Here is a 25,165-nt window from a genome sequence, read left to right as displayed (position 1 = left end):
CCTCACCTTGCTCCTGTCATCTCCTCTTTGCTCAGTGCTGTCTCTCTGCCTGGAAGGTTCTCCCTCTCCCCGCATCTCAGGGTGTCTGGCTCCCTCTCGCTCCCTCTTCCTTTTTCCCATCACACCTTCTCCTGCCACCAAACTGCTTAGATCCCATGTCACAACAGCCCAAGTCAAATCCAGCTTGAAAAGCAACCACTTATCTAGTAAGAAGCAGTTATAGTCATGGAGAAATCAGAGGGTCTGGCACTAAACCAACCTGAGTTCAAAATCTGATTCCACAATCAAAGGTCTATACTCTGGCTTACAGCACCTCTATCTCTGATTTCCAGTTGTGTGTGAGGAGGATAATTACCCCATCAGGCCCTTATCAGGATTGAATAAGGCAACAGAAAGTGCTGACATGGCACAGCCACAGAGTAGGTGCTCAGTAAAAGGCAGTTATCCTGATCTCTGTCACAAGAAGAGAGGATTTCAGACTAGGAACTTAATGCAGGAATTTCCAAATTCTTGATTAGACTAGACTTGTGCTTGAGCTTGTAAAGCCCTACAAGCGTCCAGGTGGGATTGAGGCATCTGATTTCAAACCAAGAAACACAGCATTTTTGCAACCGAGTGCAGGACTCTCCCTGTAGAATGACTGTAATTATCAGGAAACCTCTTCCCAGACGAATTCACATGTGCACATTTTCACTTAGAATCCATGTAAGAACCTCATCAAATCCAGGTAAGAACCCCAACTCTGAGGACAGGTGCCAAACACTCCACAGGTGCCCACTCACTGGGAGAAGGAAGAAAATCTCCATGTAATTGCTCCTCCCAGGGGAGAGGGCGTGTTCCGGTCCCGGACTGTGCGGAGGAGCCAGACGAGGTAGTGGTGCCAAGGTGTGTGCCCCACGGTCAAGGTCAGAGCAGCTGCTTTCAGGTTCAGCCCAACAAAAGGATGAAAGGGAGCGAGGCTGGTTCCAGGTGAGAAGAGCCGGTCTGGGGTGGGTGTGGCCACCGGAGGCCGGATGGGCTGCTGGAGCCTGAACTGGGGGGAGGAAGGGGAGGCAGGACCAGGGAAGGGCGTGGGGATGGCTCGCGAAGCCTTTTCCCACACGGGTGGGTCTGAAAAGGCAACCTTGTTCCATCCATCCATCCAACAAATACCTCCCGAGCACCTCGGGAAGGCTGCCAGGGCGCCCAGGCACAGGAGGTGAACAAAACAGACAAAAAGTCCTGCTTTCTGGAACTTTCCCCCGTGGAGGCAGGCAGGCCGTAACGAGGACAGCGACAAATGGCCAAGGTGGTGCCAGAGGGTGAGGAGGACGGTGAAGTCAGGAGACAGGGGAGGGGGCGGTGTGGACGCCCCTGCGGGGAGGACGTCTCTGCTGAGACCCGAAGGAGAAAAGGGAGCCGCTGCCTGGCGAGGGTCTGGGGCAGCCGCTTCCGGCCGAGGGAGGAGGTGTGGGCGTGGACGTGCCTGCCCTGGCTCCTCTCCCCCGCGTCCCTCTCGCCTCCCCACTGCGGTGGGACAGCCACACCGACCCCGTCCTGAAGAGGACTTGGTGAGGACACCACGTGCCACCTTGTGGGCTGGTGGCTTTCGTTCTGCTTGTCCTGCTACTCCGGCCGCCCCTTCATCGCACAGAGCCTTCCGCGCACCTGTTTCCTCCTGTCCCCATTCGGCCTCCGTCCCTCTGGGCTGGACAGGGCCTCCCCCAAACACCCCACACCAGCCAGCGCTGCTGAAAACCACGCCGAGCTCTGGCCGACCCATCCCAGCCTGGATGGTCCTGGCATCTCCGCGGGGCTCTCCCTCGACTCGCACACAGCCCGAGTCAAAAGAAATTCACTGTGTTCCCCACACTGTCGCCTCCAAATCCAGTCCCAGGTCCCCTCTGTCAGCGACAGGTAACACCACCAATCAACCCAGACCACTGGGCCAGCCTCCTCCTCCGCAACCTCTGCGTCCAGTCTGTCTCCTGAACACCTGGCACAATCCTCCCACTTTCCATCCCCAGAATCCCTGGGGTGGGTCACCAGCCTTGGACTTGTTCTGCTCCAATCCATTCTCTGTTTATTTTAGCCAGCGCATCTCTCTAAGAGGCATGTGCGATCCTGCCGCCACTCATGGTCCTGCCCCTGAATCACCAGCTGCTCTCATCCCATAGCAAGAGGGAGTTCCTGCTCCTGCACTCAGCACAGCCCCATCCCCCCAGAGCGCCACTCTACCCCAGCTTCCCCACACCCCCACTACTCCCCCTTCACCCCAGACCTACACTGGAGAACAACCTGGTACATCATGCCTCTGCATCTTTCCACATGCTCTGTCCTGCACCTGCACTAGGTGATGCTCTTCTTCTGTCTAGCTGACTCCTAACTCAAGTACCACCTCTTCCAGGAAGTCTTCCTTGAAAGCACCCTGTGGTTGTGTCCTGCCACAGGCCCCACTGATTCTCTCTGCCTTACAGTTAGTGTGTCCTCTCACTAAGAGCTCTGGGCTCCACAGTGTTTGGTAAGTGAATTCATGCTGAGAGTCTGTCCTTAAAACCACCGCGTGTGGGAGTAATAAGGGTCGATAGTACGGCTCTCATTTCTCAGTGAAGAAACTGAGAATCGGAGGCACTTAGGGACGTGCCCAAGGTTATAAACAACCATGTAAGAGGGAAAATGGACCCAGGGGAAAGTCTGCTCCAACCTCCACCCTCACCCCAGCCCCAGCCCCATCCTCCTTCCTTCTCCAGAGTACAAGCGGCTGGGGAAGGACACAGCTCTCGGGGCCTGAGATGCCACAGTTCCTTGTGGGCTGAGAGCAGGTCCCAGGGAACTCAGTGCAAGGCCGGGTGCTCTGAGCTCTGCCCAGGGCCTGGCCCAGATGCCCAGGGAAGCTGAGGATCAGCTGCTGGCTGGGTGGGAAGCAGCTGCTCCGTAGATGCTGCCATAGGTGGGTCTGAGCAAAGGCCCCGTGCCCTTCTGCTCCCCTGTTCCCCAGCTTCCTCCTTGAGGAACTGTCTGTCTGCTCTTAGGCAGCATCACTGGGGAAGAGCCCGGTGGCTGCTCAGAGCCCACAGGCACCGGTGTAGCATAAGCCTCAGGGCTGAACACTGGTCCCTCAGCTAAGAGGGGGGAGATTTGGGCTGGAAGCTGGGTCTCTAGATCCTAAGGCCACAGCACCCTCTCTGGAGGGCCAGGGCACTCGGGAGAGTCAGTCTGGACCTGACCAAAGACAGAAGGTCCAGGTCTTTCAAGAGACAGATGGTACTGTCCGATATGGTAGCCATATCTGGCTACTTACACTTAAATTTAAATTAAATTAAATTAAATATAACTAAACTTCAGTTCCTCAGCCACACTAGCCACATTTCAGATGCTCAAGAGCCACATGTGCCTGACTGCTGCCATGCTGGACAGCACAGATTAGATAGCATTTCCATCACTGCAGAAGTTTCCACTGGACCCTGCTCATCTCTGAAGACACCGCTGAGAACCCACGGGAATTCTTCGGACTGGCTCTACTCCTTTATTACACACATAGTGCACCATACACCATATACCACATACCGTATTCCGTACATGGCTCCGATGCTAGATTCTTCTCATCGCCTCCCTAAATTTGGAAAAGTAAAATTCTTGTCCGTTCCATTTTTTTTAATTTCAGCATTTACCTTTATGTAGCTTTTCCCTTTTCCTACTTTCTTTGATTTATATTGTTTATTGTTTGGTAATTTCTTATGATACATATTAGCTTTTAAATAAATTTTGTAAAAGGACATATTTTAAGTTTCCATTGTGCAAGATGAGTAAGTTCCAGAGAGCTGCTGTGCCACATCGGGTCTGTAGTTAACAGGACCACACTGTATATGTCAACATGTGTTAAAAGGGTAGATCACCACAATAAAAATAAAATGAATAATTTATCTTTTGATTAGTTAAAATATTGTTCGGCCCAAGTCCTTAAATAACTATGCTTTGGCTATCATATGTGAAATTCTGAACTTTCAGTGGGATTTTAAATATTCCACTATAATGGCTTTTTTTTTTTTTTAATCCTCTAGTTAAGGCATTAGCTCACCTGTTGGGTCCCCTCCCCCAGCACATCGGGGACCTTCCCTCAAGGCCAGCACCTCAGATCTGTGAGTCGGGCTCTTGTCAGGGCCCCTGGTGTTTTGATGCTTGCTCCAGACTCTCCATCATTAGCTTCCCTGCTCTCATTCATCCTACAGGTGAGAAACTTCGGGGCCACTCCTCCGGCCAGGCTCAAGGTACTTGCTCAACGCCTCTGGGCCCACCTGCCTGCAGCCCCAGTGGCCGTGGGCTGAGGAGAACAGCCAGCAGGTACACTGCAGGACAGAGGGGAGGCCAAAGCCATTCACTCTCTCGGAGCCCCAGCTGCTGGGAAGATGCGTCAGCAGACTTAACCCTCCAACAGCGCCCAACACAACTGACCGCTCCTTTTCTTCTTGAAACGTTTTCTGCCTTTGGATTCAAGACACAACCAGCCCATGGTTTCCTCCTGTCCCTAAAGATACTCTGCTCTCTCTCTTTTGCTGGCACATCCTCGCCCACCCAGCCAACCACCGGGAGAGCCGCGGCACCCACCCCGGGTCCTCCTCTCTTACTGAGCTCTAACTCAAGGGGTCTTGCGCAGTCTCAGCCCTACCGCCAATGTGTCGCTGACTCACAGATTCATGTCTCCAGCCCGGAGGGAGAGCCCCCAACCCTTGTACCCAAGGCCGTCGTGTCCTAAACAGACCCCCTAACGCCTCAAGCACACCTGGCCCTCTTCCTGGATCTGCCATCTCGGGAGGCACCAGTAGCATCCACTTCACAAAACAGAAGCCTGGTTTTCAACCCTTCCTTTCCCTCATGCCCCTGTTGAGTCTGTCACCTGTGCCATCGACTTCAGTCCCTGGTTATCACTCAAACTGACCCACTTCTAGGCACCCCCGCTGGCATCGGCTTCACCTCTTCCCTGTGCAATGCAACCATGCTCGCCACTTGCCACGTGCCCACTCCTGGCCCCTCCACCCCCTCTGCCCACAGCAGCACGAGTCCTCTTTAAACACACGGATCACACCACCTTCTGCTTCACACGCTCCAACAGCAGCGTCCCAAGGCTCTTGGGAGAAAGACGTTAACATGGCTCCTTATGGCCTTTCCTCCTTTGTCTCAGCCACACTGGTAGTGCCACCCACCTCCACACAGTTTTGCACAGGCTCCTGCTCTGCCCAGAAGGCCCTCACCCCTCCACACGGAGCTGGCCTGCTCATCCTTGGAGCTCAGCTCAAACATCAGTTCCCTGGGGAAGCCGCGGCCCACATCTTTGGCCTGTTCTCAGAGGATGGGGGTCCTCCCCCTCAGACCGCTGGTCTCTTGTCATACTGCCACACGGATGTACCTGCCTGACTGACACCTGCTCTCCCAGCCCTCTTTCCTCTCTCCCCTCTCACGACTTTAAGCTCCCTGAAGACAGGCACTGTACTCTCTTGCGCATCTCTAGTCGACTTTGCACTTATAAAGATGTCTCAGCAGCTCAAGAGAGCTGAGCCCAGCCCCAGCGGAGCCGGCGGTGGAGAGGCATTTTAGACCTGGACACCGGGAGCTTGGCCCTGGGCCTGGCTGTGAGGTGGGGGGGTCATGGACAGCCAAGCCCCGTGCAGCTGCTCCCTGGAACCCTGCAAACAGGCTTTGCAGCTGACTGCTCAAGAGGCCGGCCCGTGACAGCCAGAAAAATGAGGACAGCAGTTTCGAGCACCAAACCCTGCAGATATCTTGGTGGCAATGCTTTTGGATTTACATGACGGGCCCAGCACTTAATTCAGAGCCGAGTGCCAGCAGAAACAGATGGCAACACTGAAGGGTGGAGAAGGAGAAACTAGGAGCCCACCAGACCACTTCCCCTGAGTGCTAAGACTTCAAGGATTATCGTGGAAGCCTCTTGCTTTGGAAGGATTGTGGGGACATTACTTCTGCAGAAACAGAGAGGAAGCAAGAGATGAAAGCCACAAAGGGGCATTGAAGGCACCTGGGCAGAGCTGGAGGAACTCCGGGGAATCACTCTGAGCTTTCCCAATGCCAGGAGTGCCAGGACTTATAACAGACGCTGGGCCGTAAGCAGTGGGTGTTGGGTTACAAGGAGAAGGCAGAGCCACGCCCTGACTGGAAGGAATGCCCAGCCTGGCGAGGGGGTGGAAAACTCCACAAACTACCTCGATACACGTAGCAGGTGCTATTATAAAAGTCAGTGTCCAATTAAAGAGGAACCTGCTTCTTACCCATTAGGAGAAACAGCAAGGGCGGGTGAGGCTGTGGAGAGATGGGAAACTTGCGCACTGCTGGTGGGAACGGAAAACGGTGTGGCGGTATCTCACAAAGTTAAAGAGTTACTATGTGATCCAGCAATTTCACCTGTAAGTACACACCGAAAAGAATTGAAGGCAGGGAGTCATACAGATATTTGTACGTGCCCATTCCTAACGGCATTATTCATGACAGCCAAAAGGTGAAAGAACACAAGTGTCCGTCAACAGATGGATGGCTAAACAAAATGTGGCCCATACATGCAATGGAATATTACTCAGTCTTCAAAAGGAAGGAAATTCCGACACATGCTACAATATGGATGAAACCTGAAGACATTATACTAGTGAAATAAGCCAATTACAAAGAGGTAAATATATCATCAATAAATGAATATATTCCACTCATATGAGGTTCCTAGAGTAGTTAAATTCAGAGATAGAAAGCGGACTGGTGGTTGCCAAGGGCTGGGGAGAGGGGAAGGGGGAGTTTCTGTTTAACGGAGACAGAGTTCCGTTTGAGGAAGACGAAGTTTCTGCAGGTGGATGGTGGTGATGGTTGCACAATGGGAAAGTACTTAATGCCACTGAACTGCACAGTTAAAAATAGTTGAAACGATCGATCTGTGTCGCACATACTTCACTACAACTAAATAACTTCTAGAAATAATTTCTAGAGCTCCTGCTATGGCACAGCGGATTAAGGATCCGGCATTGCCTCAGCTGTGCCTTAGGTCACGGGTGTGGCTCGGGTTCTATCTCTAGCTCCAGGAACTTCCGTAAGTCCTGAATGTGGCAGAAAAGAATAATAACAGTAATTTTTAAGTAAATAGGATTAAGAAAGGAACTAACGTGATCATCCAAAGATGCTCGGGAAAGAGCTGGCAGGGGGGCTGGGAGCAGAAGAAGGAGAAGTGGTGTCCGTATTTAGTGTGTCTCCACCAACAGGACCGGGTTGTAGCCACAGCTCCAGTACTTTCTGGGTGAATGCAGGCATATCTCTCAACGCTGGAGCAGGGACAGGGCTGCTGGCAAGACAAGCCGATGACGGATGTGGATGGGCACTTGTTGGAGATGCATGTGCAGCACAGACATGGAGATATGATTCTCTGTAACAGGGGGAAAGGTCGTCAACCTGCCGGGAGTGATGCTGATGGGCAAGGGGGGAGGATGATGCAGGATGCTCCTGTGGTCTGAGAAGAGTGATGAAGCGTTAGATCAGCCCTGCGAGCAGTAAGACAGACCAGGGGAGAGAGCCAAAGGGTTGCCGTGCAGCACGAAGGGCCCCAGGTTGCAAGTAGATGGATGCTAGAGGCCACTCCGTAGCCCAAGAGGAAGAAGAAAGCGCTCTGAAAATTGTGGGACGCTCCTAAAATAAGAGTGAATGTCCTTCTGAAGATACGGACTCTAGGCTCCAGCTCCGGAGAAAGGAGAACTACACAAAGACTGACCGGAGGTCACTGATTAGCAGCAACATTTTTCTGCATTCTGGCTCTGTACCCCCAGGGCCATGGGAAGTGATTCAGGCTGGCACACAGGCTCATGTTAAAAAGCATGGCTGTCTTAATTCTTATCCAGTCTTTCCTACGGCTTCCAGGACTAAATCTCCAATGGGTGCTGTGAATCTAATCCCCTCTGAAATCCGTGCATCAAGCCCTTTATTTGAGAAAGAGAACAGGCTTCGGGTTCAGCAACTTCAACATATGACAGTGTCTAGTTCAGGAACTGAGGAGTCTGGCCCACAGCCTGGTTTTGTAAATAAAGTTTTATTGGAACACAGCCACACCTTTCATTTATATCATCTATGGCCCCTTGTTACAATGGCAGAATTGAGTGGTTGTAACAGAGACCTTATGGGCCACAAAGGCTAAAATGTTTCCTATTTGGCCCATTAAAGAAAAAGCTTGGGGACCTCTGGGCTGGATTAATTACTTTGTTTTCAAAATATATATTCTTGAATACTTGTTATCTATTATAAGTGATATCAGTTTTCCCCTGATGGTGACAAAAATCAGTTGAAGTAAAAAATCCATTTAAATAAGAAATTCACAAAACATTGTAATATTAACAAATTAAGATGATATTCTATATAATAAATAATAGAAATAGACTAGTATACTACGAGGGGCTGTGGCAGAACCCTGGAGAGAGCATATACATAAGGCTGGAGACACACTCGGTTACGAGCATAGGGGCAGTGCAGAGACTTGAACTTGATGGAGATAAAGAACAGCTGCAGCAGAGACGAGAGGCCGGGGACCCGGAAAGCATCTCATGTGACCGAGGGATCCATCCAGGGTGGATCTGCAGTCATCTAGGATGGGGGAGGGCTCTGCCTGGATCTAGTGGGGCCAGGGGATGGGGGACAGGCTCCTGCAACCAGGTGAAGCCAAGACTGATAAAGGGGAGAGGATGGTGGTGCAGGAGGGTTGGTGATGGGTCCCTTCCCACCTGGGGTTTTCTCTACAGAAACACTGTGGCAGAAAGAATGTACTAAAAGACATCACGGCAACCACACAGTAACGCTTGTCTGTTTCACTGTGCAGGTTCTAAGCACTTTACACTTAAGGACCCACTCAATCTTCACAGTAACCCTGTGAAATAAGGAATTATTTTATACTGAGGACGTTGAGGCACAGAGAGGTCAAGTGACTTTTCCAAGGTCACACAGCTAATGAGTGGCACAGCCTGGTGTGGTTAGACCGGCTCCATATCTGAGCCCTGCCAATCAGGAGATGACTGAGCCGTGGTTATTGTCATTCAAACAGCCAGGCTGGCACTATGACTCTGGGTCAGCTGAGCACCTGGCTGGTCTGTTTCTCTCTCGATCTCAGCCTATCTGTTAGAAGCCTGGTCCTGGAGAAGCTGTCATACTTGTGACATCACAGAGAGATGACAGACCGTGATGACGGTGCCATGGGAGTGACAAGGTCTCAACTAACGCCAGGAGGAGGCAGACGCACAGACCTCTCTGAGCCAAGGGGCAGCTGCCGAGGAGCAGAGATGGAGGAACAGAGGGGCTCCAAGGGACCAGCCCTGGGAGTCACCGATCAATGGTCTGGGCTTCCAGCTGTGCCCTACACACCCCATATATGGTTCAGAAAGCATAACAGCGTACGGTCTCACATTTTCATAATTTTTTCCATTGTATTTATCACTTTCTGAAATGATATCATTTACATACTTTTTTTGGCCTCACCTGCGGCACCAGGAGTTCTGGGGCTAGAGACGGAACCCAAGCCTCAGCAGCAATGATGCTGGATCCTTAACTCACAGCACCACCAGGGGAGCTCCTGTATTGTGTATTATTCATTCTTTGTCTCCCCCACTTTGAATGTTAACTCGATGATGGCAGGTTCTGACTTGAAGCTGCCTGACACACAGCAGGTGCTCAACAATGTCTGTCTAATTCAAGTCCCCCTCGGGCTTCAGCCCAAGCTTCTAAGTGTGTTGGGGTCCGCTGGGGTTATCCACCTGGGGAGGAGGCTGAGCTCCTTGGTGAAGGGGACAGGGAGGTGGGTAGCCTGGCCCCCTGCAGCAAGAAGGCCTGTGTCCTTGGCTTCTCTTCCAGTGATCCAGGCACAACCAAGGCCATCTTGATGTCCCAGGGGCCGAAGCACGCTTCCTGGGACAGTGCACCTGGTCGGTCACCTTTAATATGGTGCTGACTTCCTAATTCTGTTTCTCAAAGCTTGGTTTGAAAGTCTAAACTTTCTTTCTAAGCTACAGCTAAAGTCAAAGGCTAACCCCAAACAAACAACACTTTTTGCTATTGTTACGGGTTGAATTCTGCCCCCTCTGAATTCATATGTTGAAATCCTAACTCCTAATACCTCAGATGAGAACTCACTGGAAATAGGTCCAAACTGAAGGTGCAAAGCGTTAGGATGAGGTCTTACTGGAGCAGGGTAGGTCCCTAAGCCAATACAGTGGGTGTCCTTTTATCACAGCGACCGCACACAAGGAGAATGATGCTTGAACACAAAGGCAATGCACCTGCAAGCTAAAGAATGACAGCGGTGGCCAGGAAACCACTAGAAGCGCAGAGAGTAGCCTGGAACAGAGTCTCGCTCACAAGCCTCAGAAAGAACCCACCCCCTACCCCAGTCCCGCCAACACCTGCATCTCAGACTCGTGGCCTCCAGCACTGGCGGACATCAATCTCCATTGTTCAAGCCACCCAGTTTGGGGTCTCTGTCACGGCGGCCCCAGGACCCCCTCTGCCCTAATCTCCCTGGTGGGGACAGGAAGTTTTACGTAAAAGATACAGCAGAAGGTCAGCATCAATAGATTATTTTGAAACTGTGCTGTAAGGAGTGGTAGGTATCAGCAGCAGGAAGAGTCTGTATGTCTTGCAGGTTCTTCCGCTCTGAGGCCCCCAGGACCCAGACTTGGTACTATGAGTCTCAGGACAGTCCTTCAGGATAAAGGCAGCCTTTGGAAAAGGGCAGCGATGAAAGAGAAGGACAGAGGGGGAACAACAGGGAGGGAAGGGGCCTCTGGCTGGGTAGGCTGGGCCTGAAGGCAACTCGAGCAAAAGTCAAGAAGTGTTTACCTGGTTCCCTGGCTGTGCTTTCCAGACTGACTCTCACCCCATTCGCCTTCGGACTCGGGACATTGCACACAATCCCGAGGGGTTAAGTGTGAATCAGTGTGGTCTCAGCTCCCGACCACTTCCAAGGCAACTGAGAAAAACACGCAGCCAGCGGCCCTCTGTTCCCACTCGCTGCGGGGCCCTGAGCAGGGCACGCGGCCTCCCTGGGCCTCCTTTCCCACACAACTGGGAGGCATCACCTCTCCTTCTCCCTGCAGGCGAGAACATACAGGGGGTTCGAAGTCAGTGCCCTACCTGTGAAATAAGCAGGATGAGTGAGAAACTTTCGGGAAAAAAGCATCGGGGAGGGGGAGAATTTATATGTTATGGATTTTAGGGCTGAAACACGCAAGATGTGGGCGAAGCCAGGTGGCACGGTAACAGGAGGAGGATGCCGATGAGCCCCAGATGTAGAAATTGATAGCCCCCCAGTTCCGGAGGCCCACGCCTGGGCCCCACCCCAACACACATCTCAGGGGTCCAGGAGGCCCTGCCCAGGACCTGAGAGGCAGAACAGGGCAGGACAGCCCCTCCTCCAGACCCCCAGGTCCCCGGGCCCCTGACATTACAAATCCACCAAGGCCACCCTGACTCCTCCCCAGTCATGTCACTCGCCTGACCCAGCGACAACCTGTCCCACCGGCAGTGATGTCATGTTGCTTTGGTCAGGATCATTCCTGAGCTGTGAAACAGGTAAGAAACATCCTGTCTCACTGGCTGCCGCGCTCATAAAGGAGACCCACGTGTACTTCCGTGTGGCTCCAGACGCCGGCTCACTCATTTGCTCACACCCAGCGGGGAGAGGAGGCAGCCTCCTGCCAGCACTGCCACCTGCCCATGCAAATCAGCCCCAGGAGAGCAGCTGGGCCCCTCCCGCTCCTGCCTCCCGGCGATGCTCCTGGGGAGGCCTTGGGGAAGATGCCACCTCGGGCGCTGCGCCCTCCTCCTCGGCGTGGCCCTTCTGTTCGACGCCGTGGGCCTGGTCCTTTTGCTCCTGGGCATCCTCGCCCCTCTCGACTACTGGGACTTCTTGGTCTATACGGGGTCCCTGATCCTGGCCTTCAGCCTTCTCTTCTGGGTCACCTGGTATTCCCTCAACATCGAGGTGCCGCTTGAGAAACTGGACTTGTAGTTCGCTGTGGGCAGAGGAGGAGGGACGCAGGCTTCCTGGGCCGGCAGAGGAGCCGGGGCACGCCGCTGCTCCTGCCCAAAACGCCCCGCCGGGGACCAGGTGAGTGCACATGAGTCCTGACTGGAGGGGTGGCCAGGAGGCTGGGACGAGCAGGGACAGGCCGGGACCGTCTGGGGCTACACGGGCAAGCAGCCCGAACACGGCTCCCCAGCTGGGGCGCCTGTGCCCCTGGGCTCCGGCCAGGGTCCCTCTTCCTCGTGGAAGCTGAAAAGAGGGTCTTCCACAGACCCTGTTACTTCTGAGCCACCACGGACGGTCCCGCCATACAGAACAGGAAGTTACCCCTTCAGCTTAGAGCCTGGAGAAAGGAGCCCGTCTTGGTTCTCTTTTGGGGGGAATCCTTGCTGGGGAGAAAAGCCTTTAGCCCTAGAAGAGGGCGGAAAGTTCCCTGACGGCTGCTCATGCCCTGGCCTTGCATGCTGGCGGCTGCAGGAGGAAACTGAGCAGAACCACCCAGAAGGGCCCTTCTGGTTTGCTTCCTCCCTGCACCTGCCGGGATGGGACACACCGGAGGGGGTCGGGACCTGCCTCCACATCCCCTCTCAGAGCACCTGCCTCCTCTCTCGGCGGCACCCCCAACCCCAGCCTCCTCACTCGCGCCCCCACACAGCCAGCAGCCCCGGGCCCGCCTGGGGGCAGGAAGTCGAGAACATGGCTGACCATTTCGTCCCAACTGGGCCAGCAGTCGTGACTGTGTGTTTCCACAGGGGCAGGTAACTCTAAGATTTTTCACGTGGACGTGGAACCCTGAAGGGTAGAGCTGGTCTGGCCCCCACGACCCTGGATTAGAGATGGCCGGCTCCCCCCAGGGGACCGCAGTTGGAGTCCTGGCAGGTTTGGTCATCGTCCCCTCCTCCCAGCTGGGCAGGGACCTGCACTCAGGCGCAGCCGGGCACTCCCTTTAGAGAGCTGCGGGTGAGAGCAAAGGTCGCTGCCGAGTGGGAAAGAGGAAAGAAATAACCACCCTCGGCCTTTCTGGGGGATTCGTCCCTTGGAAGTGAGGGTCGGAGCAGCGATTTGAAGAGGTTTCAGCAGGGGAGGCCGAGTTCGTCTCTGGCAAGTGAAGGGCAAGAGATGAGAAATCTGAGCACCTGGTCCTGCACCACTTGTGCGCTGGTGACACTGCACAGGGTGCATCATGCCTTGAGCCTCAGGACTCCTATCTGTAAAATGGGCACATGACCTGCCCTTGTTGTTGCGATGGTCACAAAGAGGTAAGGCAGGAAAAAGGCTCTTTGCACACAATGTGGTTCTTACACGTGCCAAGTATTAGGAACGTACAATAGAGGGGAGCAAACGGACCCAGAATTCCAACCGGGGGTAGTAGCCTGCTGTGTCTTAGGAGGCGGGGGCCAGCTTATACTTTGCTTCAGGAAACTTCAAAGCAAGAAGGGGCCCTGGAGTTCCCTTGTGGCACAGTGGGTTAAGGATCTGGTGCTGTCACCGAAGTGGCAAGGGTTTGATCCCTGGCCCGGGGAACTTCCACCTACCATGGGCTCAACCAAAAAAATAAAAGAAGGGACCCCAAATTCATTGGCTCCTTATGAGGCTGCATCCAGCACTGTGCAAGGCACTGGGGACACCGTGCAGAGTAGGACACATGCGGGATCTCCCCTGGGGGCTCCTGTCAGGTGAGAGACAGATGTGAACCAAGTAATTGCCTGATAATAACGTCTGATAACAGTCAGGCGAGGACTAAGCAGAAAGGGAACATTGTGCCTTGGGAAGCTTCGACAGAACGTGGAGCCCTCCCAGGAGAGGCAGGGGCTTGAGCAAAGGTCCTGGGGCAGCAGGAAATAAAAGACAGCGGGGGGACTGACGGGCAGAGGGCAAGGACAGGAGAGGGCCCTGCCTTACAGGGAGGACAGACCAGACGCAGCCTAAGAAACCTTTTAAGGATTTTAGTCATTATTTTAAGAACAATAAGAAGTCACTGAAGAGATGCAGCAGGGGTGGGGACGTGACATAACCGTTTCCAAAAAGCCACCCTGGCCAAGGCACAGATGACGACGATGATGATAATGACGACGGTTTGGGTCCATTTGGGGCGCTAAGCCACCTGCCTAAACAACAAGGGGCCCCCAGTTCAGCCTCCTTGTCCTGCACATCCTCCCGAGTGGAACGGAACGTAGTTCAAGAGCCCAGGGGGTGAAGAGCACGGGCCAAGACCAGGACTGTCTGGTTTGAAGCCAGTTTTGTTCCTCTAGCTCCGTGACCTGAGGCTGGTTAGGCACTAGCTCTGGGGCTAGCAATGTCTCCACACCCTAGTTTCCAAATGTGTGAAATGAGAGGGTGCTAATAATAGCCTCTGCTTCAGAGATGCTGCTCATAACAGCCCCAACTCAGAAGCGAGTGGCAGAGATTAGCAGGTGTTCAGCCCTCTATGAGACCATTCATAAAACACCAGCACGCCAGTAAATCTCTGCCATGAGGCCGGAGCTGGCCCGTGACAGGGGTAGGGTCTTCCTCCAAGACAGACATCCCTGAAGCATGACCCCCAGTTCTGGAAGCAGCCTGTGGCATGAAGACTTTCAGCGGGTATAGAGTGAGGGCCAGGCTTCCGTCTAGCCTCAGAGGGGCAGCCAAAGCTGCGGGGCCACTGTGGTCTCCACGGAAAACAGTCACACAAATATCTTCTTCACCTGTTCAGTCCCCAAACTCCAAGTTCTTCAAGGCCCTAAAGTCCGCTTCATGCAGCCACTGCATCCCTGGCAATGTCTGGGGCTGGCCCAGAGCGACAGGTCACATACAGGGGCTGCCCACCACTTCTTGGATGACCTCAGGCAAGTCTCTTTACTCCCCTGTAGAGGAGGAGGTTCAGTCCCCAGGAGAGGTTTCAAACTGTTCTTTGCAAAGGCTGCTGGGGGGCTGGGGTTGGGAGAGGGAGGGAGCCGGCAGGATGCCAGCAGCCTCCCCCACCCCCACCCAGAGCCGCTGGGTTTGTAGGACAAAAGCTCATGCTGAACTTTCACGTAAGCCTTCAGGTGAAGTTGCGATGCAAAAAGATATTTCTGAAACTGCCTGGACTCAACCACCTTACTTTCCATGACCTTCGGCCTGGATGTCACCTCCGACCACGTTCCTGATTCACGGGCAGTTTGTAACTGGCTCTGCCAGTTCCCTGACTCGCAGAGCACGGCAAAAGGAAGAGCCCGGCTGCCTGAATCCAGAGCCCGGCTTGCCCTTCCCAGCTCGTCCTCCAAAGTCTCAGCCGGATGCGTTTCCTGGGACCCCCCCCCCACCGCTGCCCCCCACAACCCACCCTGAGATAAGCAGGTCACATCTCAAGCAGGAGTCACCCAGGGCAGGGCCACCTGGTCATGACACCTCCAAGGCCCACCAGGAGTTTCGGGATGACTGGCTCATTTTTATCCCTCAACTGTGTACCAAGCAATTTTATCGCGCGGTCCCGGTATTTTCCGAAGCTTTGTTTGCTCCCCGCTCTACTGGCTGGGCCTTTCTGGTAGATAAAGTCCAGGCAAGGGCGGGAGAGGACTCTTGTCCTTTCACAAAAGGGTGTGACACGGCACTGCCCCCACAAACACACACGCACGCACACACCATACACACACACACCTGCACCCCTCCCACCACACACGTCCCCCCAGGACGCACCCCTCACACATCCCTCATGAACCCACCCCCCCCCACACACACCTCTCCCACGGTCCCCGCACACCCACACCCAACACACGCACAGTCTATCCCAGGTTCACTCTCCCCACACCCCACACAAACCCACAATCCTCTCACCTACACCTTCCACACACCTCGAGAGCCCCCGCCCCCGACGTCCTCCCCCACTGCACACGTGTTCACACACACACCCCAACACACACCTAAAGACCTCACACTCACATGGCCTCCACCCTCCATCCACCCTGTTCTCACACACACGCCCTCACACCTACCAGGCACGTACGAGAAACACACACCCAGAGAAGCGAACACACCCACTCCTGCTCCCGCGACCAGAGCCAAAGGCATGGAAGGTGCACAGGCCTGAGCCCGGGAAAGGTAACTTTTCCAACACGCAGCCCCTCCCCTCTATCACGCAGGGGCCGTGGGGCGCCAGGTCGGCTCAGCGCACCTGCTGGAGCAGCAGTGGGGGGAGCAAGGGTTTCTCTATACCTGGAGAATTTTCCATCCAGAGGCAGAGCACAGAAGTGCACGGAAGATGCGAGATGCTTTCCGTGAGAGAAGTGCGGTCCAGCCCGGGGCTCTGAAGGCCCCGACGAGGAAGAGGTCCTCCCGGCTGGCAAGGCAGGGCTGGTGTGTGGCTTGATGTCTGGCCTGGGTCCTGAGCAACAGGTGAGAACCAGACAGGCAGAGCCGGCACTGGGGAAGTGCCAGAGGGAAGGACCGCAGAAAGGGAAGGATGAAAGAGTGGCCCTGAAAGGGGGAGCCGACGCCTGAGACCGGGCTGTGGGCGCCCGCGGCTGAACTTGGAGGAGGGGGGAAGCCAGGTGAGGACTCCCCCACTTGGGAAGTAAGGAGGGCCTTCGGCGGCTTTGGGGACTGGATCGCCACACGGCTGGGCTCTGCTCGAGGAATAGGAACCTGGTGTCACGCGCAGGGTGGGCTGGGGAGAAGAGGCACAGAGACAGGGGACCATTTACGTGCAGGTGGTAGGACTGAAATGATGGCCACAGGGAGGAGGCAGAGGGACAGAGACAGCGTGGCAGATGACAGATGGGCCGGCAAACGTCCCCGGCTCCCTCCGCGGTGGGGGGTGTCAAAGGCTCCGGAAAACACTGCCACATAGAAAGAAGTGGTCAGGAGGCAAGGATGGGCTTAAAACGAGGCATCTTTGTACGTGCAGACGGAGGGTGCCAACAGTACCAAGGAGCAGAACTACCCAACTGGCGATGAGTGTGCAGGCTTTAAACTCAGAAGGGGCATCAGACATGGAGATGGAGGAGCTGGGGCCAGGACCGAGGACGGGATTGTAGAGGCCGGGAAGGTGGAGGGAAGACGGAGAAAATGGGAGGAAGAGGAAGGATGGGAAAACCCCTGGAAGGAGGCGCCCGCATCACCCTAGCATCGCTGTGAGGAGAGCGTTATTATTGCAATTCCCCTTTCCGACTGTCCAGCACAGGCAGCTCGACTCGATACTGTGTAATAACCCACATGGAAAAGAATCTGGAAAAGAATAGCTGTGTGTATAACTGAATCACTTTGCTGTATACCTGAAACTAACACAACACTGTAAAACAACTACACTCCAATATAAAATAAAAATCAGTTAAAAAATAAATTAAATAAATAAAATGCCAAAAAATGTCCCCTTTTCAGATAAGGATGTTGAGGAGCAGAGAGGCTCAGTGGCTGGCCTAGCCTAACGGAACCAGTGAGTGATGGAGCCGGAAGGGGAAACCGGGGTACCTGCCCTATCCTTCAGACCCTTCCCACTAGACCAGGGGCTGGCAGACTACGGCCCATGGGCCAAACCTGGCCCCTCTCTTCTTTTTATAAATCAAGTTTGTTTTTGGCCACACCCACAGGACACAGAAGTTCCAGGGCCAGGGATGGAACCCACACCACAGCAGTGACAACGCTGGATCCTTAACCCACTGAGCCACCAGGGAACTCCTACAAATCAAGTTTTAGGGTGGGCCGGAGCCAGATGGCCCAGCTGGTCTGAAGGGTGCCTTCTTCAGAGGAGGGGCTGCAGAAAATGGAGCAGGACGGCAGGTGGAGGAAAGGAAGCCAGCAGAGGAGAAAAGAGGAAGCGGAGGTTACAAATGGAGGAGCCTGTCTGGCTGTGCCCAGGACGGAGGTGGGCGGGAGTCCAGAGCCCAGAGAGATTAGCTTTGCCCACGAGGGCCGGGGTGGGGGATAGAGATTTGATGAGAGTCTCAGTATTTATAGGGCCAATCACCTATTTTTATGAACTTATTCTATGCTTACAACTCTGTGCGTTAGGGGTTCAGATCCCCATTTTACAGGTGAGAAAACTGAGTCTCAGGGTAGTTTCGGGACTAGCCCACTGTACCTGTGCTCTCTCAGAGCAGCACCAGAATTCAGACCTGAGTCCAGTGGACTCCAAGAACCATGCCTGTTTCACCCCATCCAGGCTTGAGCTGATGTATTCGAATCTTGAGCTGATCCATTTCTTCTTCATTTGTTCAGCCAGGTCCTTCTGCTGGAGAAGCATCAAAGCAGACCAATGCCCTGTCTTTGCAGCACTTCCCGTAGACCCAGGAGGAACCAGAGGCCATAAGACACAGGCTCCCAAAGCCCCACTAGGATGCCCAGGAATGGCCACAAGCGCCAGGCGTCTTGCACGCTCCGTCAAAAGACTGGCACTCCAGATCTGGGCCCCTGACACCACTGCTGGCACCCCAGCTGTTTGGGAGGGTCTGGGAAGCCCCGAACTTTCACGCAGTGGGGCTTTTATGGCAACAGCTCTACTGTGGGCTTGGACACCGAACGAACGAGAAGTCCTGGCCTCCACTGTTCCTCTTGTCAATTTTCCTCACAGAACTACTGAGACCAAGTACAAAAGTCCAAGGGGGCCTCCTGTGAGCAGGTATCACTCGGAATCGCAGCCCCTTCCACCCCTCGGCTCTGGATGGACCGTGAGCCCCGGAGCCGTGGGAGCTGCATGCATCCGCATCCCTCATCCATCTCTCGGTACCGGCCCGACGGCACGCGGCGGCGCATTTCAACATGCTGGCTCCAGAGGCCAAGTGCAGAGCCATGGCTGAGCGCGGGAGGCCCCTCCTCGGTGCTGGACACTGGGCACCACCTGTGCTGCCCGCCCCGTGATAGCCAGGCCACGTGGGGGCTCACACCGAGCTTTAAGTCACATGAAACCCTCCGGGCAGGTTTCGGACCAGCAAGCTCGATTCTGCCACGCTGTCCCTGTGTCACTCACCCATTTCTTGATCCTAAGAGCAGGACTCTATTGTTGTCTTAATTCAATTGCCTCTAGTCAAATGCAACCCAAATACAGCAACTAGGAGGGTCCACCTTCACGGTTCATCAGACGGGCTCATGCCAGTCACCTGTGCTTGAGCTGCCCCTCGAATTTATATTTCTCTGCCCTAATTTTATACTGTTTATTTATGTCTCACCATAAATGGGGACGTGTTCCTTAGAAGCTGCCTTAGATCTTTTATGGTTTGACGTAGCTACCTAAATTAAAACGTCAATGGGCCTTTTGTTTTAACATGACGTAACCGCCTTCTGAGTCTTCATGGTTTCATGGCAACTCCCAAACAGCCAGCAAGAGGGAATTTTCTTCCCATTTGTTCAACCTGCCTCCTTGCAAATCCTGGAATTCCACACTCAGCACAGCCCCTCTGGGAAGGAAACACACAGAGCCCAGTCAATACAGACAGTACATAGGTTATCCTGACAGCAAGGAATCTTCTGGAAGCTCTGTGCTCAGCCACCCGCCTGGCTTCTCAGAAGCAGGCTGGACGCGGGCACCTGAGGGATATCATGAGAGAACATTTCAGATGAGGCATCGAGAAGATGAACCATTCCTTAGGAAGACCCTCGTTGGAGGTCTCTTCAGGAGACCAACACAGGTTTTCACTCTAGAAATGGAACAGGTTTCTGCCTCTTTGGCTGGGAACCAAATGGAATTGTTGGCTTTTGTTTCACAGCAGCCACGTTGTTGTTCAAAATATGCAAATCTTGAGAAGCCAGGATCACGCTCAGCTCAGAGCATCTGCTCACATCTTCGAGGGGCGGGAGGTGCTGAGGCTGCTGGGCGGGAGCAGCCTCCGACGGCGTCATGCTCCCTTGGGGATGGCCTCCTGGCCTACAGCTCCTCCTTCACCCTCTCCTCTGTACAGTGCCTGGTCCAGCTTCTGAAACATCTCCCGAATAAGAGGGCGTGTTTCTGCAGGGCGGGCATCGGATGCCTCAGGAGGATGTGTGCAGAGTAAATCTGCCATTAAAAGTCGGCGGTGAAGTGAATGCAACTCGAGCCTTTGCATGAACCCCCGGAAGTAAAAGGGGGTTCACACAGGAGGGCTTCCTAGAATTTAGCTCCGACTGTCTGGGGGTCCCGGTTAAAAGCCGAACTAAGAAGGCACACAGGCAATGCATGTGCAGGGTGGGGGTGTTCCCTCGGGGCGAGGCTAGGTCTGCAGCTGAGCTTCCGCCAGGACAGGACAGGACAGGACCTCAGGGACCCCCTATGGCACAGAACGAGAGGCCACAAGCGGCAAACTCGAGCCCAGAGATGGCAAGAGTGGCCCTCCACAAACTGCGCAGATCACCTGGGGATCTCATTAAATGCAGATTCTGATTCGGTCATCCAGGGAGGGGCCAGGGACTGTGCATTTCTAACAAGCACCCAGGGGACACCACTGCTGCATTAAAAATAGTGTCTTTAAGACACTTTGCAGAGTGAGGATCTGGAAGAACTCTGTTGTTTTAGAGAAGGGGACCCTGAAGCCTACAGGTTCAAGCAGCTAAAGAGCAGCAGAGCCAGGACCACGGCCCAGAGCTCCAGGCTGTGGGTCCAGCCTTCCGTCCCCACGTGAGCTGTTGACGAGTTCTCCTGAGCCTCGGGCAGAGCGAGCAGGGCTGCGGCCAGGGCAGGTGAGGCACGCTCACACTCAGGTGAGTCATGAACCGACGTGCCTCCCTCTTCAGCCTGGCTGTGCCACATGCCGGGGAGTGCAGTCCTGAGCAGCTTCCACGCTGCTCTGTGTCACCACAGACGCCAGAGCCAAGCAGGATGGAGATGGAGGAGGAAACAGGAGTGGCTGCGTTTCCACCAGGCAGGGTCCCCCAGAGCCCCGCCAGGTCTGATCTGGGTTCGTCCTCCCAGAAAGTTCTCCCAACAGGCGGGGCAGGGGGATCCTCCTACTGCTCTCCACGGCCAGCTCCTCGGCCCCTCCTGCCACCTGCTGCCTTGAGAGCCAGCTGCTCTTTCTCAGTGACCTGACTCGGTTGACTCCCATTCACAAGCTGAGTGACCCTCGCCTACGGGGGAGAGTAACGGTGACATCACAGTCACAAGGATCAAATGCGATGCAGCACAGGCTCTCTGAGACGCACAGCCTCCCGAACACACAGCTTACAGCGTCTTGTCAAAACATGGAGCTGCTAAGCTTGGGTCCTCTCCCCAGATGCCCAGCGACTCCAGGACCTCGGGACCTGTCGCCCATAAAGCTAGTTGCAAGTCTGCTGCTCATAATCATGTCCATGCGTCACACGACCTCGTCCACATGCTTCCCCCAGAGAGAACCCGCAGGACCCGCAAAGCCAGGACAGATGGGAATCTAGGGGCAAGGGTAGGTCCAGCCCCACTGTGCAGCTCCCCCCACCCTGTCCACAGCCCCAAAGCCCCTCCGATGCAACGTATTTCTCGGTGAAATTACAGGGTAGTAGAGGAGGCAGATCAGAAGTGGAGTCCACCAGGGTTGAGGCCAGCTCCGAAATGAAGGACCAAAGAGCCTTCTGGGTAAAGACTAATCCTAAGAGAAAAGAGAGTCAGGCAGACAAGCGTGGCCGCGAAACAAACCCTCAACACAGGTATGCTCCGCTTCCGCCACCTCACAACAACCTGTTTGTTCTCAGGGAAGAAGGACCATAAGAAGGATTAGGCAAGTTTTGGGGAAAACCTGCATGAGATATGGGGGTCCACATGTTATCATTTGGATGCACCCAGCAAGCTCCTGGTTGACCCAAGGATGTCTGGCAAAAAAGTGACCTGGGAGGCACTAAGAGCTGACTGGACCTGGGCATGAGCTGAACGGGCTGTCAGGACTCCCAAATGTGTCTCGGCGGGGCAGGCACACAAGGCGGAGAGCGGCCGGGACAGCAGCAAATCACTCCTTGCCAGGTTACTCCTCGCCCAGTTATCTGGGAGAAATGTCCAGACCTGGAGAAACTGCAAAGCAGCCTAGGGGTGGCAGGGGTCCCCAGGTGAGAAGGGAGCGGCCAAGGACTAAAGGCGGCAGGCCCCGGGGCAGCTGCACCTGCCGTAGCCGCTGCCACAGCCCCCTCCCTCCCTTCTCCTCTCACCACACACTCACCTGGGCCTCCTCCCCTCCGGTCCCAAAGGGGGCCCCACTGGGAGGGAGATCCTTCAGCACTCTGAAGATGGGAACTCTCAGGAAAGGGAGGGGAAGGGGAGGTACGGGTTCCCACAGGTGCCCCCCCCCCCGCATTTCTGCAAGGGCCTCACCATGCCGGGCTGGTGCCCCCAAACTCCCCAAGTCAGCATGCAAAGAGAGGATCTGTATCCAGACCCTGCATTTTACAGGGCAACAGCCTAGACCCTGCTTCCACATCCGGGCACCTGCTGGGCAAGGCTCTAGGACCACGTCCTTCCTTCCTGCCTCTGCTTCCCCCCTGAGCCCAGGGCTTCCACATCAGCCCCCTGCCTGGACTAAGCAGCCTTCCTCCTCTTCACCAGCTTCACTTCCCAGCCTCGGGCCCCACCCCCCTGGGGAGGGGGAGGCCCTCTGGATTCTGCTCACGTAGGGTTGGGTGCTGCCAGCACACAGCCTCCGCTGGCATGTGCCCTCCCCTGACCCCATCTTTCTGACTGGCCCTCCTCACCCCCCTCCATCTGGGGCTCTGGGGCCAGAGCTTCTGGAGCCCACATCCACCTCCCTGACCACAGACAGCCTCCAGCCTCTGACCAGAACCAGGAAGCAGGGACTCTCAAGGTACATCCAGGACCGCAGGTCAGCTCAGGTGGAACTTTCCAGAAGGGGACCACCTCACCCCAGTGTGCCCGCCTGGGTACTGGAGTCCCACCTCAGACTGGAAATGAGGGGGGCAGGGCCCCGCCGTCCTGCTCATCGAGCCCTGGGGGGTTTCTGAAGAGTTTCTACCAGAAGAAGCTTTGAAGCTGAACTTGTACTTGGGGGCTGCCCTCCAGGTGACGCTATTCCCTCCACCACCTCCCTGGGCACAGCCCAGCAAACCTGGAAAGGCCTGGGGTCTGGGAGGAACCCTAAGGAGCCTCTGCTCTTGTGTCACTCCCCACCTACTCCACATCAAGACCCTCCTCTATTATTTCCCCCATATCTCCCATATTGTCTGAAAATACGTTGTCTTCCAAAGAGACTAATCGTTAAGGAATAAGGAATTCATTTCCCCATGATTTATTAATCAAACCCATCCGTAGCTGGGTATGCAAAAAGCAGAAAACAGATGTATTATGGTTTCCATTAGAGTTTTTGAAACATTTACAACAATCCATTACAACCACCGCGAACCCTGGGGATCCGGGGAAGACAGATTCCAGATCTCCACTGCGGGAGTGAACAGAGTGGCAGGAAATGGCCCACAATGAACGAAAGGCTGGCAGGCTCTTCCACCCTCCCCGCACCGCCCCGCTCAGGACTTTGCCCCTTCCAGGAACTCCACCCTCCCTCCGTTTCTGAGTTTCCCCACAGGGCATCTCAAAGACTCCAGAACAAGGCCGGAGAACCCAGAGACGCAGGCGGGCCACGGGCTGCTGCCCCTGCCCCCTCCTGCCCAGCTCCACACCAGACACACCTCCTCCTCCTGAAAACACCTCTGAGGGTCTTCAGTCTCCACCATCAAACGCAGCGGAGCCCCCACAAGACGCCAGGCTAACGGGGGGTGGGTGTGGCTCGTGGGGAGTAAGCCTCTGTTCCCCTGGGTCAGGACAATCTCACACCCAAGCTGCCTGGCCACAGAGATTTTAGCAAGGATTTCAAGCGCTAGAGAAAGAATTTCCTCCTATGGAGCCCCAATTCAAATGCAGATTCAGGGGAGGGTGGAGCTGGAGCCAGTGCCAGTGATTCATCCAACCTTCTTCCCTCAGAGACCAAGGCCCTGCCTCTGCTTCTCCTGTTGCTCAGGACACTTGTCAACCGAGGCATCTCAAGGCAGAGGAGAGGAAGAACGGGCCAGGGAGGGAGCTGGGAGAAGCCTGCCGCTAACAAGAAACTTCTGGAAAACTTATTATGAAAATCCGCATGAATGTTGCCATTTTATCCCACAGTACCTCTGTGCTTGTTCACTATTTTTAAAACATTCTCAGATCTTGCAACACAATTGGCGTTGTTTTACCTGTGGGTTTGCTTCCCCAGCACAATGACACAGACCCCGGAGGGTCAGGCAACCCAGGCGGGAAGGACCCTCACCTCAGAAGCGGTTCTCTCCGAGGGGCACCTGGACACCTGCCAGTCCACCCGCAGGCAGCCAGGCAAGCCCGGCCGCATCCCAGAGTCCCTGCTGCAGATCAGGGAGCACCCGTGTTTCCACGTGTGAGAGCTGAGGCCTCCAGGTGCCAAGTGACTCAGCCCCAGCCACACTGCCTGTTCCTGCACCCACATCTCCTGACCTCTGACCCACTGCTCTTTCTGCCACCCTCTCCTGAGCACCTGCCTGGCGAGCCAGGCAGAAGGGACCGTGATCAGGGAACTTTCCTTGCCTTTTCTGTAAAAGGGACCATTACTGCCAGCACTATACACTCCTGAGCGTTGCTGGTTTGTTTTTGTTTGTTTGTTTGTTTGTCTTTTTAGGGCCACACCCACGGCATAGGGAAGTTCCTGGGCTAGGGGTCAAATCAGAGCTGTAGCCCCTGGTCTACACCACAGTCACTGCAACGTGGGATCTGAGCCTCGTCTGCGAACTACACTGCCGCTCCTGGCAATGCCAGATCCTTAACCCACTGAGCAAGGCCGGGGATCGAACCCACATCCTCATGGATCCTAGTCGGGTTTGCTACCACTGAGCTACAACGGGATCTCCCTGGGTGCTGTTGGATAGGAAGCCTATATAAGGGGCTTTGGGAAAGTCTGGACAAACTGGGGGTGGCTCTGGGTCCCGTGCTAGGAAGGCTTGGGTGAGGCTGGGTTCATGTGTCCTTTCACTCAGCCTATTTGCAGGCACCCAGTACCCACATGGGGGGAAGTGTGGGGGACACTGCGAAGCTGACCCTGAAATGATGATGGTCAACCTGGCACATGAACCGCACCCCCCACTGTGCCTCCAAGGCCAGTGGGAGGCCTCACTCCAGGCTCTTGTGACTGCGAGACCGGGCGCTGTGGCCTTCATGCAGGACTGCAAGTGCCATCACCAACCCCCCGAAACTGGTTCTGAAATGAAACCCACTTACCAGCTGACAGGAGCTAACCGTCA

At 54.9% G+C, this 25,165-nt stretch overlaps 2 protein-coding genes across 2 annotated transcripts in view; one reads left to right on the top strand and one right to left on the bottom strand.

The window, feature by feature from the left end:
• Window positions 1–25,165, bottom strand: part of ADPRM (ADP-ribose/CDP-alcohol diphosphatase, manganese dependent) — a 101,049-nt gene that overhangs the window by 15,259 nt on the left and 60,625 nt on the right. The window lies entirely within an intron of this gene.
• Window positions 15,103–19,249, top strand: LOC110255888 (extensin-like). The gene is made up of 2 exons (XM_021066278.1): window positions 15,103–17,849; window positions 18,203–19,249. Exon 1 carries the CDS (start codon window positions 15,132–15,134, stop codon window positions 16,074–16,076), a length of 945 nt encoding a protein of 314 aa, XP_020921937.1. The 5' UTR covers window positions 15,103–15,131; the 3' UTR covers window positions 16,077–17,849; window positions 18,203–19,249.

The sequence above is a fragment of the Sus scrofa genome, chromosome 12 (assembly GCF_000003025.6).
Source record: "Sus scrofa isolate TJ Tabasco breed Duroc chromosome 12, Sscrofa11.1, whole genome shotgun sequence".
Classification (NCBI taxonomy): Eukaryota; Metazoa; Chordata; class Mammalia; order Artiodactyla; family Suidae; genus Sus; species Sus scrofa.
The sequence above is the reverse complement of the archived record's forward strand: the minus strand, read 5'-3'. Positions and strand labels throughout refer to the sequence as shown.